Below are 13,840 nucleotides of genomic sequence, written 5' to 3' on the forward strand. Positions count from 1 at the left end.
CGTTGTGGAACATCGCCGAGACAAAAGTCTTTTGCAAACTTGAGACATGCAGCAATATGTTTTTTTTGGAGAGCAGTGGTTTCCTCCATGAACACCATTCTTGTCTCTTATCCTGCTGAAGGGTCTCGGCCTGAAACATCGACTGTACACTTTTCTATAGATGCTGCCTGACCTGCTGAATTCCTCCAGCATTTTGTGTGTTTTGCTTCGATCTCCAGCGTCTGCAGATTTTCTCATGTTTGTGATTCTTGTTCAGTGTTTTTCTTATAATGGACACATGAACAGAGACTTTAGCTGGTTCTAGAGATTTTTGCAGGTCTTTTGCTGTTACTCTTGGGTACTTTTTCACCTCCTTCAGCAGTGCATGTTGTGCTCATTCCAGGGAGAGTAGCAATGGTACTGAATTTCCTCCAGTTGTAGACAATTTCTCCTCCTGTACATCTCTACAATTCTTCTAAGGTTTTCTGAAAGTTGTTTTGATTGAGGCAAGGAGCACTTAATCAGATCTTTCTTGAGAAGAGCAAGCTCTGTCACATACTTTGTGTTCTTTAATATAGGGCAGAACACCTCTATAGCCCACACCTCCAAAAGGGTTCACAGACTTTCTAGCATCTGTAAATAAACTCATAAGATAATAGAAAAAAATAAGGTCATTCGGCCCATCAATTCTACTCTCATTCCACCGTGGCTGGTTTATTAACCCTTTCAACCCTATTCTCCTGTTTTTTCCCCATAATTTTTGACGCCCTTACTAATCGACCTATCACCTTCTGTTTTAAGTATACCCGATGACTTAGTCTCCAGAACCAACTGTGGCAATGAACTCCACAGATTAACCACCCACTGGCTAAAGAAGTTGCTCTTAATCTCTGTCCCCTCTATTCAGAGGCTGTGTCCTCTGGTTCTCGACTCCCCACTATAGGAAATGTCCTCTTCACGCCTTCCCTACCTTGACCTTTCGATATTCGACAGCAAAAAGGAGAATTGGATTTTCTGAAGGCCTTTCACAAGGTGCCACACTTGAGTCTGCTTAACAAGAGTCCATGGTATTACAGGAAAGATACTAGTATGGATAAAGCAGTGGCTGATTGGCAGGAAACAAAGAATGGGAATAAAGGGAGCTTTTTCTGCTTGGCTGCCGGTGACTAGTGGTCTGTGTTGGGACCACTTTTACGTTATATGTCAGTGATTTGGGATGATGGAATTGAAAGCTTTGTACCAAAGTTTGTGGATTATATGAAGATAGGTGGAGAGGCAGGTAGTTTTGAGAAAGTAGAGAGGCTACTGAAGGACGTAGACAGGTTAGGAGAATGGGCAGCGAAGTGACAAATGGAATACAGTGTTATGAAGTGTATGGACAGGCACTTTGGTAGAATAAATAAAAGTGCAGACAATTTTCTAAATGGAGTGAAAATTCAAAAATCTAAGACGCAAAGGGACCTCACATGGAGGTCAAGTTTTTAAGCATATTGCAAAATGGAATAAAGGGAATTACAGAGGCATGAGAGAGGAGCCCAGGTGGATTGGAGGAGGATACTGGCAGGGATGACCGCAGAGCAGAGATGGCTGAAGTTTCTAGGAATTGTTAACAAGGCACAAGATTGGTATGTCCCACAGAGGAAGAAGTTCTCAGATGGCAGGGGTAGGCAGCCATGGCTGATAAAGCCAGACAGTCAGACATACTTTATTGATCCCGAGGGAAATTGGGTTTTGTTACAGTTGCACCAACCAAGAATAGAGTAGAAATATAGCAAAATAAAACCAGAAATAATTAAATAATAATAAGTAAATTATGCCAAGTGGAAATAAGTCCAGGACCAGCCTATTGGCTCAGAGTGTCTGACACTCCAAGAGAGGAGTTGTAAAGTTTGATGGCCAAGGGCAGGAATGACTTCCTATGACGCTCAGTGTTGCATCTCAGTGGAATGAGTCTCTGGCTGAATGTACTCCTGTGCCTAACCAGTACATTATGGAGTGGGTGGGAGACATTGTCCAAGATGGCAAGGAAGTTAAGGACTGCATAAAAGCCTGGGAAAGGGCAAATAAGGTAGCAAAAGTGAGTGGAAAGTAGTTAGATGATTGGGAAACATTTAAATTCTAATGAAAAACAACTACAAAAAAACAATAAGAAGGGAAAAGATGATATGAGGGCAGACTAGCCAGTAATATAAAGCAAGGTACCAGAAGTTTTTTCAGTTATATAATCAGTAATAGGAAGGTGAAAGTTGATATTGGACCACTGGAAAATTATGCTAGTGAGGTAGTAATTGGAGGCAAAGAAATGGCAGATGAACTTGGGGAGCAGTGACCACAACACCTTAACCTTCAGGATAGTTTTCGATAAGGATAGGTATGGTTCTTGCACAAGAGTTTTAAATTGGAATAGGGCAAATTTCGAGGGCAGTAGGCAGGAACTGAGAAGCGTTAATTGGGAACACCTTTCCTCTGATAAGTCCACAACAGACACATGGAGGGCGTTTAAAGATCAATTGAACAGGGTACAGGAAAGATGTTCCTGTTAGAAGGAAGGACGGGAATGGAAAGATAAGAGAACCTTAAATGTCCAGAGAGGAAATGAATTTAGTCAAGAAAATTATGTAAAGCTTCAGAAGTTGGGATCAAGCAAAGCACAAGAGTATAAAGAAGCCAAAAAATAAGTAAGAGAATTATAAAAGCCAGGAGGGACCATGGAAAGTCCTTAACAAGTAGGATTAAGTTGAATCTCAAGGCATTCTGTACATACATCCACAATAAGAGGATAACTAGGGAGCGGGTAGGGCAATTCAATGATAAAGGGTGGAACATTTGCTTGGATGCGTAGAATGTGAGTGATGTACTTAATGAGTACTTTCTGTCGGTGTTTACCGAGGAAAAGGATATGGAAAACGAGATCAGTGCTGAGTGTACAAGACCATAAGACATAGGAGCAGAATTAGGCCATTCAGCCCATGGTGTGTGCTCCACCATTCCATCATGGTTGATCTTGGATCACACTTAACCCCATACACTTGCCTTCTTGCATATCCTTTGATAGCCTGACCAATCAGGAAACGATCAACTTCTGTCTTTAATAATACCCACGGACTTGGCCTCCACCACAGTCTGTGGCAGAGCATTCCACAGATTCACTACTCTGGCTAAAACAAATCCTCCTTACCTCTGTTCTAAATGGTTGCCCCTCAGTTTTGAGGCTGTGTCCTCCAGTTCTGGATACCCCTGCCATAGGAAACATCCTCTCCACATCCACCTTAGCTTGTCCTTTCAACATTCAGTAGGTTTCAATGAAATCTCCATGCATTTTTCTAAATTTCAGCAAGTTATGGCCCAAAGCTGCCAAACGTTCCTCAAATGTTAACCCGTTCATTCTCGAAATCATCCTCATGAACTTCCTCTCTACTCTCTCTAATGACAACACATTCTTTCTGAGATATGGAGCCCAAAACTGTTGACAATACTCAAAGTGCGGCCTGACTAGTGTCTTATAAAGGCTCAGCATTATCTCCTTGTTTTTATATTCTATTTCCCTTGAAATAAATGCCAGCATTGCATTTCCTTCTTTACCACAGACTCAACATGCAAATTAACTTCCTTGGAATCTTGTACGAGGACTCCTAAGTTTCTCTGCACCTCTGATGATTGAATCTTTTCCCCATTTAGACAACTGTTGATCCTTTTACCAAAATGCAGTTATTCCATCTGCAACTTTTTTGCCCATTCTTCCAGTTTGTCTAAATCCTGCTGCATTCAATTTGCTTCCACATCATTACCTAACACTCCACCTCTCTGCGTATCATCCGCAAACTTTGCCACAAAACCATCAATTCCATTATCTAAATCATTGACAAACAATGTGAAAAGTAGTGGTCCCATTACTGACCCCTGAGGAACACCACTAGTCACTGGCAGCCAACCAGAAAAGGCCCCTTTATTCCCACTCACTGCCTCCTGCCTGCCATTCTCCTATCCATGCCAGTATCTTTCCTGTACCGCCATAGGATTTTATCTTGTTAAGCAGACTCGTGTGTGGCACGTTATCAAATGCTTCTGAAAATACAAGTAAATGACAACCAAACACTAGTGAGGCCTCACTTGGAGTATTGTGAGCACGTTTGGGCCCCTTATCTTAAAAAGGATGTGCTGAAACTGGAGAGGATTCAAAGGAGGTTCACGAAAATGATTCCAGGATTGACTGGCTTGTCATATGAAGAGCATTTGATGGCTCTGGGCCTGTATTCACTAGAATTCAGAAGAATAAGGGGTGACGTCATAGTGAAAGGCCTTATAGAGTGGATGTTAAGAGGAAGGCAGAGGTTCATAGATTCTTGATTGGTCATGGCATGAAGAGATACAAGGCTGGAGATTGGGACTGACAGGAAAATTGGATCAACAATGATAAAATAGTGGAGCAGATTCAGTGGGCCAAATGGTCTTAATTCTCTCCTATAACTTATGGTCTCTTTCAATAACCTGAGGTCAATCCTATCAGGCCTTTGGGGACATCCACCTTAATACTCTTTACGAAGTCCAACACTTCTTTTTCCTCGACCTCTAAACTCCCTAACATATTTATAAAAAAGAGGTGACACGGGGTCAGAGAATGTTGAATCTTTGTGGGTGGAGGTAAGAAACTGCAAGGATAAAAAAACGCATTATGGGAGTCATATATAAGCCTCTAAATAGTAGCCAAGATGTGTGGTTGAGATTGCAAAGACAGCTGGAAAAGGCAGAAAGATCAGCATTTAATTGATCAACCTGCAGGTTAGCTTTCTTGAGTCTATCGTTAGCCATTTTGGAATTCATTTGCTCTTCTATCTCCTCTTCCAGTTGAGCAATCCTAGTCTCAAGGCATCTTTTCTAATCCAGAGCCGATGATTTTCCAAAACTTTTGCTTGCAATCTGTTCAGCTAGTTCATCTCTTTCACGTTGTTTCTGACATTTTGTTTGCTCAGCAACAGCAAGCTCCTCCTGTTACTGAATTGTTTCTGCCTCCAGTTTTTTCTCAGTTTCTTTGGACTGGGTCAGGATTTCCTCTTGAGAGCTGCGGTCATCATCCAGTTCGTGGAGGTAGTCTTTCAGTTGAGTCTGCGGTTTGCAGAGCTGCTTTATGGCTTCATCTCTTTTGTTTGGAGCTTCAGTCTGTCCCTCCAGATCCTTGAAATTCATCTCCAACTTTTTGTTGGCAGTAACAGATAAAGAACATTGCTTTTGCCCATCTTCCAGCTCTGCCTCCATTTCACAAACCTGTTTAATCACTTGTCTCCTCTTTTCCTCACTTTGTTCATGCTTGTCCAGCAGATCCCAATCAAATTGAGCTTTCATGGCTTGCAGATTTACTTCCAGACATGGCTTAACATCTTCAGTGGCCTGGAACTCAGCCTCCAGCTTTTCCAGCTCATGTACACTCTTTCAGAGGTTTCAAATGTACATTTAATGTCAGAGAAATGATTTTTCTTCATCATTCTCAGAGCTGATGAGGTCTTCCATCTTTGCACACAGCAGCTTATTGATTCTCTTCCTTCTGTTCCATTGCCTTCTCTAGGGCACAAATTAGTGTCAAGGTCTTAGTCTGTTCTTGCGTGCTTCAGCCTGTGCCTGCTCCTGCTCCTCTGTGTTCTTTAAGGAAGTGTTTTTTTTTCCTTAGCCAGCAACTGATCGTTTCTTCTGTTTCTTTTCAAGATCAGAAACAATCTGCCATAGGTAGCTCAGGCCCACAATTACATTGTCCAACTGTTGCTTCAGACGGTTCTTCGTCTTTTCCAGTTTACCATAGGCTGATGCCTTCTATTCAAAGTGTTGAGTTAAGAGCTCCATGTCTTTCTGTTGCTTCTTCGTAGCCTCCTTTGCATATTCCAGTGATGCAATGCCAGCATTTTGGCACTTCTTTGATTCAGTCAGCTGGGCTTGGAGGACAGTTAGTACTACATTCTCACATCGGTTCTCAGTAGTGGCTTTATCTAGACTGTTCACAGTAATGTCCTGAGCTGGTGAGCTCCAGAGACACTGGTATTGAATCATTGTTGTCTGGTCATTCTCCATATCCAGTACAGCTTCTGCTTTCTTTAGAGAGGTTTACTCGAGAGTAATGGAATGTTCACTAGTACCATCTCTGTTTCAATGTAACATTTTGTCTGCCCTATTTGTATGGGAATTTTCACTCCGGGTGGAATGTACAATCTTCCCATCTCCAAGTTTGAGTGCTTTGTTACTGGATGTATCTATGTTCATCAGCTTCTGCACTTCATTCTGGTTTTGTTCACTTACACAGCTTTTAAGCTATTTTTCTCTACGCACTGTATGTGTACATGCTGTATCAATAACAGTTCCTAGAGATTCTGTCATCAAATTCTCTACATTAGTAAGTGATTCCTTCACAAATAATGTGATATGGCACTCTTCTACATCTTCAGATTTGTTATTTCCTCAGTTAGCCTCACTTGTTTGGTTCTCCAAGGACAGTTTCTGGCCCAGTGGTAAATACATAGAAACATAGAAAACCTACAGCACAATACAGGCCCTTCGGCCCACAAAGTTGTGCCGAACGTGTCCCTACCTTAGAAATTACTAGGCTTACCCATAGCCTTCTATTTTACTAAGCTCCATGTACCTATCCAAAAGTCTCTTAAAAGACCCTATTGTATCCGCCTCCACCACTGTTGCCGGCAGCCGATTCCACGCACTCACCATTCTCTGAGTAAAAATGACATACCACAATGTTTCGATCTCCTACTGTACTTGTTTATTGGATTTGTGCCAGGTAATGATACCCTTGTCTAGTCCCTCTGGGATCTACACCTGCTATACTTTTGTTTCTGCTCGGTGAAGTATGCCATTTCCTGACTCAGGTTAATTCTGACTGTTGTCTTAGTGGCCTTTTCTCCAAAAATCCTCTTCAGTACTGATTTCATAGATGCAAGTGTAAGTTTTGTGCATGCAGTTAACACTAGTTGCCTGTCCTTTATGTCTAGACACATAATATCCAACAATTCGTAAATTCCATTTTGTATTTACACATGCAACTACTTTTGTTCAAAATCAATAACATAATCAGCCATATTTTTTAGGTCTGTCTCTATAAATTTTGTCAAAGTGTGAATATACCTCATAAATCTGATCCTATTCTTCCTTCAGGAAAACTGAGTCACGTGTATTTATTAGCGTATTCATGCCATCATCTTTGTTTAAGTCTTCCACTGAAATTCCCATCGCAGTCTCTCATTCTTCCTGAAAGTGACAACCATCCTCTGCTACCACTGTTAATGGCCAAACAACAAGGACACATTATTCTTCTGTTTAAGCAACTTTACTATCAACGTCTACCTTCACTACCTGAGGACCTTTGCATCCCACAATTTCAGCTTTCACCTCCCACGCGCACGCACATAGCTGGGAGAGTGCGCATGCATAATAAATACTTACATAGTGCAAATGATCAGAACTCAGCAATACCTTTGCATCTCAGTTTCTTGTATTTTCTCTCCATTTAGAAAGTAGTCAACCCTTTCTTTTACCAAAGTGCATGACCATACACTTCCCAACACTATTCCATCTGCCACTTCTTTAAAGGCTCTCCTAATCTGTCTAAATGTTACTGTAGCCTCTCCACTTCCTCAAAACTACCTACCCCTCCACCTATCTTCGCAAACTTTGCAACAAAGCCATAAATTCCATCATCCAAATCATTGACGTAATGTAAAAAGAATCTGTCCCAACTCAGACCCCTGTGGAACACCAGTAATCACTGGCAGCCAACCAGAAAAGGCACCATTTATTCCCGCTCTTTGCCTCCTGCCAATCAGCCACTGCTTTATCCATGCTAGAATCTTTCCTGTAATACCATTACAGCTTGTTAAGCAGCCTCATGTGTGGCACCTTGTCAAAGGTCTGCTGAAAATCAAAGTTCACAACATCAACTGATTCTCCATTGTCTATCCTGCTTGTTAATTTTTCAAAGTACAAACCCCATTTCCAGAAAAGTTGGGATATTTTCTAAAATGCAATAAAGACAAAAATCTGTGATATGTTAATTCACGTGAATCCTTATTTAACTGACAAAAGTACAAAGAAAAGATTTTCAATAGTTTTACTGACCAACTTAATTGTATTTTGTAAATATACACAAATTTAGAATTTGATGGCTGCAACACACTCAACAGAAGTTGGAACAGAGGCATGTTTACCATTGTGTTACATCACCTTTCCTTTTAATAACACTTTTTAATCGTTTTGGAACTGAGGAGACTAATTGTAGTAGATTTGCAATTGGAAATTTTGTCCATTCTTGCTTGATGTAAGACTTCAGCTGCTCAACAGTCCGTGGTCTCCGTTGTCTGATTCTCCTCTTCATGATGTGCCATACATTTTCAATAGGAGATAGATCTAGACTGACAGCAGGCCAGTCAAGCACACGCACTCTGTGTCTACAAAGCCACGCTGTTGTAGCCCGTGCAGAATGTGGTCTGGCATTGTCCTGCTGAAATAAGCATGGACGTCCCAGAAAGAGACGTCGCCTTGATGGCAACATATGTCTCTCTGAAATCCTAATATACGCCTCAGAGTCAATGGTACCTTCACATACATGCAACTCACCCATGCCGTGGGCACTGATGCACCCCCATACCATCACAGATGCTGGCTTTTGCACCTTTCGCTGATAACAATCAGGATGGTCATTTTCATCTTTGGCACGGAGAACTCGATGCCTGTTTTTTCCAAAAACTAGCTGATATGTGGACTCATCTGACCACAGCACATGGTTCCATAGTCTTTCGGTCCATCTGAGATGAGCTCGGGCCCAGAGAACTCGCCGGCGTTTCTGCATAGAGTTGATGTATGGCTTCCTCCTTGAGTAATACAGTTTCAAGTTGCATTTCTGGATGCAGCGACGGACTGTTTTAAGTGACAATGGTTTTCCGAAGTACTCCCGAACCCAGGTGGCTATAATTGTCACAGTAGCATGACGGTTTCTTAGGCAGTGCCGCCTGAGTGCTCAAAGATCACGCGCATTCAACAGTGGTTTCCGACCTTACCCTTTATGCACTGAGATGTCTCTGAATTCTCTGAATCTTTTCACAATATTATGTACTGTAGATGTTGAAATACCTAAACTCCCTGCAATCTTGCGTTGGGAAATGTTCCTTTTGAGCTGACTAACAATTCTCTCACGAATTTTGGCACAAAGGGGTGAGCCACGACCCATCCTTGCTTGCAAAGACTGAGCCTTTGATGGACGCTACTTTTATACCCAGTCATGATACCTCACCTGCTACCAATTAGCCTGCTTAATGTGGAGTCTTCCAAACCGGTGTTACTTGAATATTCTGTGTACTTTTCAATCTTATTTTAACTCAGTCCCAACTTTTGTTGAGTGTGTTGCAGCCATCAAATTCTAAATTTGTGTATATTTACAAAATACAATTAAGTTGGTCAGTAAAACTATTGAAAATCTTTGTACTTTTGTCAGTTAAATAAGGGTTCACGTGAATTAACATATCACAGATATTTGTTTTGATTGCATTTTGGAAAATATCCTGACTTTTCTGGAAATGGGGTTTGTATTTTAACATATTTGTCAGGTCAGATTTTCCCTTGAGGAAACCATGCTGACTATACCTATTTTATCATTTGACCTCATCCTTATTAATCAACTTTAACATCTTCCCAGCCGCTGAGGTCAGACTAAAAACCTTTAATTTCCTTTCTTCTACCTCTCTCCCTTCTTGAATGGAGTGACATTTGCAATTTTCCATTCTTCCGCAGCCATTCCAGAATCTAGTCATTTTTGAAATATTATTACTAATGCCTCCTCAATCTCTTCAGCCACCTCTTTCAGTACCTTGGGGTGTACACCATCTGGTCCAGGTGACTTATCTACCTTCCCAAGTTTCCCAAGAACCTTCTGTCTGGTAATGGTTAACTTCACACTCCATGACTTCAGAACTTCCAGCATACTGCTTGTGTCTTCTGCAGTGAAGATTGATGCAAAGTATTTCTTCAGTGCTTTAGTATTTTTAACATTTTAATTCAGGTAATATAAAAATAATCACAGTTAAATGTGTCGTTAAAATATTTTTTGGTCTTTAATTTCTTTGTTAAATATAATTGGAATATTTTACATAGACTAAAAGGATAATTAAGGAAAAGGAGTTTGAGTAAAATTCAGTGAAGGGAGTAGGTGGGTTACAGGCAGGAGAGGATTAAGGTTCTCTTCCCCCTTCCCCTGATTGGGAAAAAATTGGAAATTTGGCTTATCACAATTTAAGCCAGAATTCATCATGTCTCAACAATGAGGTTTTTAAAGTGGAAAAGCTGTTGTACTTGGGCATTTTTGCTCTCTCAACCTCAGAAGTCTGGGTGGAGTGGTACGAATAAGCATCACAAACTGGGGTCTTCCTTGGTAGCAGTGATGACCATGATGATGTCTTCTGTGCCCTTTGCTCTCCACGGAGCATTGTCATATCACTTCTAGCCATTGGATCTCACTGTAGATCTCATCCACCCAGTCTGCCAGAGCTGACGTTGCATGCTACGGCAGGCATGTCCCTGCTTCATTGGGGTATGAGGTTGCCGGCTACCCTCACCTTTTTCAGCCCAGCTGTCGAAGCAGTGTACTGGGGTGTGGTCACTGTCGCATGTAAACAGCTACTTGCAGCTACAGGTGAGAGCTGAGTGTCCGGTGGGGACCAAAGATGAGTGAGCTTCACCAGAGGTGCTACCCCTCCCTGCACACCCCAAAATTCATGTAGCTTAGATGTAAAATGGTATCTGCATTATCGTAAAAGAAAATGGGAATTTCATGACTTACTGTAAATTGCATTCTGTTTATTCAAAGCCATTGCTGATATGCTATTGTATAAGTGCTATGGAGACTGATGAAATTTGTATGATTTTGCTGTTTTGTTTCTTTTGTAATTGATCAGTTACAAGCTCAAGATGAATGTGAAGTTGCAAACAGAGTACAGTCCTGTGCTTCACATGCCTGTACTTAAAGAAATCAGAGAAAAAAGTTCTCAGTCTGATTCCTATAACCATGGACATTATAGCCTAAGTCAAGGTAAGTATTCACACCAAAAGATAATCTGCATTGTTTCATGTTCCTCCTATTATTTTCACTTGTTTATGTAATTAAATCATACAAGTGTCTTTACCTGTTGAATCCAGGTTCTCTTGTGTAATCTCTGGTGATTTTTAAGATTCCATGTTATTGATTTTAGATCTTTAATTTTGGCATACTTTGGTAAATTTTAAAAGATATTTGAAAATTAAAACAAACCGATATTTAAAATGTCTAGTGATCCGACAATTTTAAAAAATACCCCTCGTAAACCACAAATGATTAAAGAAACCTCAACATTATCATTTCTTCTTCTCAACCTGCTCCCCCAGTGGACCTCCAGTACTCAGTGAAATCACTGAGTTGGTGGATTGGATAGATTCCCTTGTGTGGGGATTTCAACAACTTCTTCCATAGAGTGTCCAGTGCAGAGCACAATCAAAAGATGGCTAATGAAACTTGGCCAATAAGTTTTGGATTTTGTGTTCAAATTGTAGTTCTGAAACTGGCTACACTAGTATGCCAATCATTATGCAACAATAACAGCAACATTTGGTAGATGAGTGTAAATATGTTGGGTTAAAAGTCCTGTTACAACAGTATGCGGCAACAGAGTGGAAGTACCAACATATTGTGATAACGTAAAGTGATCTCTTATCATGTGGGAGAAGTAAATATCACCCTTGCCAGTGATGTTCACAATCTGCAAATATACACTAAACAACATCAGTGACTTATACACATTAAAGAATATGCATATGATTGTCAATGGCAATTCCATAAGGTACAAAAAGACAAACTGCCGTAAAACGGAGTCACAAATTATGTATTTAAATGAAATACGGAACAAATTAGAACTCTACTAATACTACTACAATGTGATAAAACAGCATATTAGTTCCCAATAGTTACTGATGGAGCAATTCACCCAGTGTATGCTGTCATGTTTTCTGATTGACTGTAAATGAATAAAATCAGTGCAGATATGTGGTGCAGATAATGGACTGCCTTCATACAATGCTGCTGATAATTGCATCCTCTTAATCTTCATTTTCATTGCAACATTCAAAATGATTGTAGATACATTCAAAATATACAACTACAACTGCGAGAAGTGCATCCAGCTGCAGCTTCTCACAAACTGCAATAAGGACGTGGAGCTGGAACTGGATGAAGTCTGGATCGTTTGGGAGGCTGAGGAGTGATAGACATACAGCGAGGTAGTTACACCCAAGGTGCAAGACACAGACAACTGGGTGACAGTCAGGAAGGGAAAAGGGGTTAAGGAGCCAGTGAAGAATACCCTTTGTCCACGCCCCCCTCAACAATAGGTATATTACTTTGGATACTGCTGGGGAGGGGGGAATGACCTAACAGGAAAGTCACTGGTGGGTCTCTGGCACTGAGTCTGCCTCTGTGACTCAGAAAGAAAAGTGGGAAGAAGAGACTCGCTGTGGTGATAGGGGATTCATTAGTTCGGTGAACGGACAGGAGATTCTGTGGGCGAGAACGAGATTTCCAGAAGGGAATTGAGGACATGATTTGAGAGTTAGGGGGCAAAAGTTTGGGGGTAACATGAGGGGGAATTTCTTTACTCAGAGAGTGGTAGCTGTGTGGAATGAACTTCCAGTAGAACTGGTAGAGGCAGGTTCGGTATTGTCATTTAAAGTAAAATTGGATAGGTATATGGGCAGGAAAAGAATGGAGGGTTATGGGCTGAGTGCGGGCCAGTGAGACTAGGTGAGTGTAAGCGTCGGCACGGACTAGAATGGCCGAGATGGCCTGTTTCCATGCTGTAATTGTTATATGGTATGTTGCCTCCCAGGTGCTTGGGACTGGTATATCTCAGATCAAGTCCTCAGCCTTTTTAAGTGGGAGGGTGAACAGCCAGGAGCCATGATCCATGCAGGTACCAATGACATGGGTAGGATGAGTGATGAGTTTCTGCATAGGGTGTTCAGGGAGTTAGGTGCTAAGTTAAAGGGCAGGACCTCCACAGTTGTGATCTCAGGAGTGCTACCCATGCCATGTGCTAGCAAAGCTAGAACTAGGAACATTATACAGTTTCATTCTTGTCTAAGGAGTTGGCGTAGGAGGAAAGGCATAAGATTTTTGGATCATTGGGCGTTCTTCCAGAAAGGGGGACTATTTGCACCTGATCTGGAGGGGAACTAATATCCTAGGGGAAGGTTTGTTAAAAGTGCACAGTGGGGTTTAAGCTAGAGTTGCAGGGGGATGGGAACAGTTAGTTGAGAGGTTGTGGAGGCAGATGCTTGTAAGATCTCAGACAAAGTTAGAGATCAAAAGGTTGAGCATAGTGAGGCAAAATCTAAAGGGTGAATACAGGACTGAAGATGTTATATCTGAGTGCATGCGGAATACAGAATAAGGCAGATGAACTTGCAGCATAGTTGCAGATTGCCATATATGATGTTGTAGGCATCACTGAATCATGGCTAAGAGATTATAGCTGGGAGCTGAATGTCCAGGGATACATATATCAAAAGGATATGCAGAAAGGCAAAGGGGGTGGCCTTGCTCTGTTGGTAAAAGCCCACTAGAGGATCAGCTATTCTGGATTGGGTGTTGTGCAATGAACCCTAATTGATTAGAGAGCTTAAGGTAAAAGAACCCTTAGGGGAAAATGATCATAATATGATCGAATTTACCCTGAAATTTGAGAAGGAGGAGCTAAAGTCAGATGTACCAGTATTGCAGCGGATTGAAGGGAATTATAGGGGCATGAGAGAGGAGTTGGCCAACATTGATTAGAAAAGAACTTTGGCAGAG

At 41.3% G+C, this 13,840-nt stretch overlaps 1 protein-coding gene across 3 annotated transcripts in view; it reads left to right on the forward strand.

Annotated features, from left to right (window-relative positions):
- plrg1 (pleiotropic regulator 1) overlaps window positions 1-13,840 on the forward strand; it is a 103,406-nt gene that overhangs the window by 13,922 nt on the left and 75,644 nt on the right. For 2 of the 3 annotated variants that reach the window (XM_073043146.1, XM_073043147.1), the window contains one exon: window positions 10,917-11,050. The exons of the other annotated variant lie outside the window; for it this stretch is intronic. In XM_073043146.1, coding sequence (XP_072899247.1) covers window positions 10,917-11,050 — 134 coding nt within the window. The remainder of the gene's footprint in view (window positions 1-10,916; window positions 11,051-13,840) is intronic. 3 annotated transcript variants of the gene reach the window in all.

Source organism: Hemitrygon akajei, chromosome 4 (genome assembly GCF_048418815.1).
Source record: "Hemitrygon akajei chromosome 4, sHemAka1.3, whole genome shotgun sequence".
Classification (NCBI taxonomy): Eukaryota; Metazoa; Chordata; class Chondrichthyes; order Myliobatiformes; family Dasyatidae; genus Hemitrygon; species Hemitrygon akajei.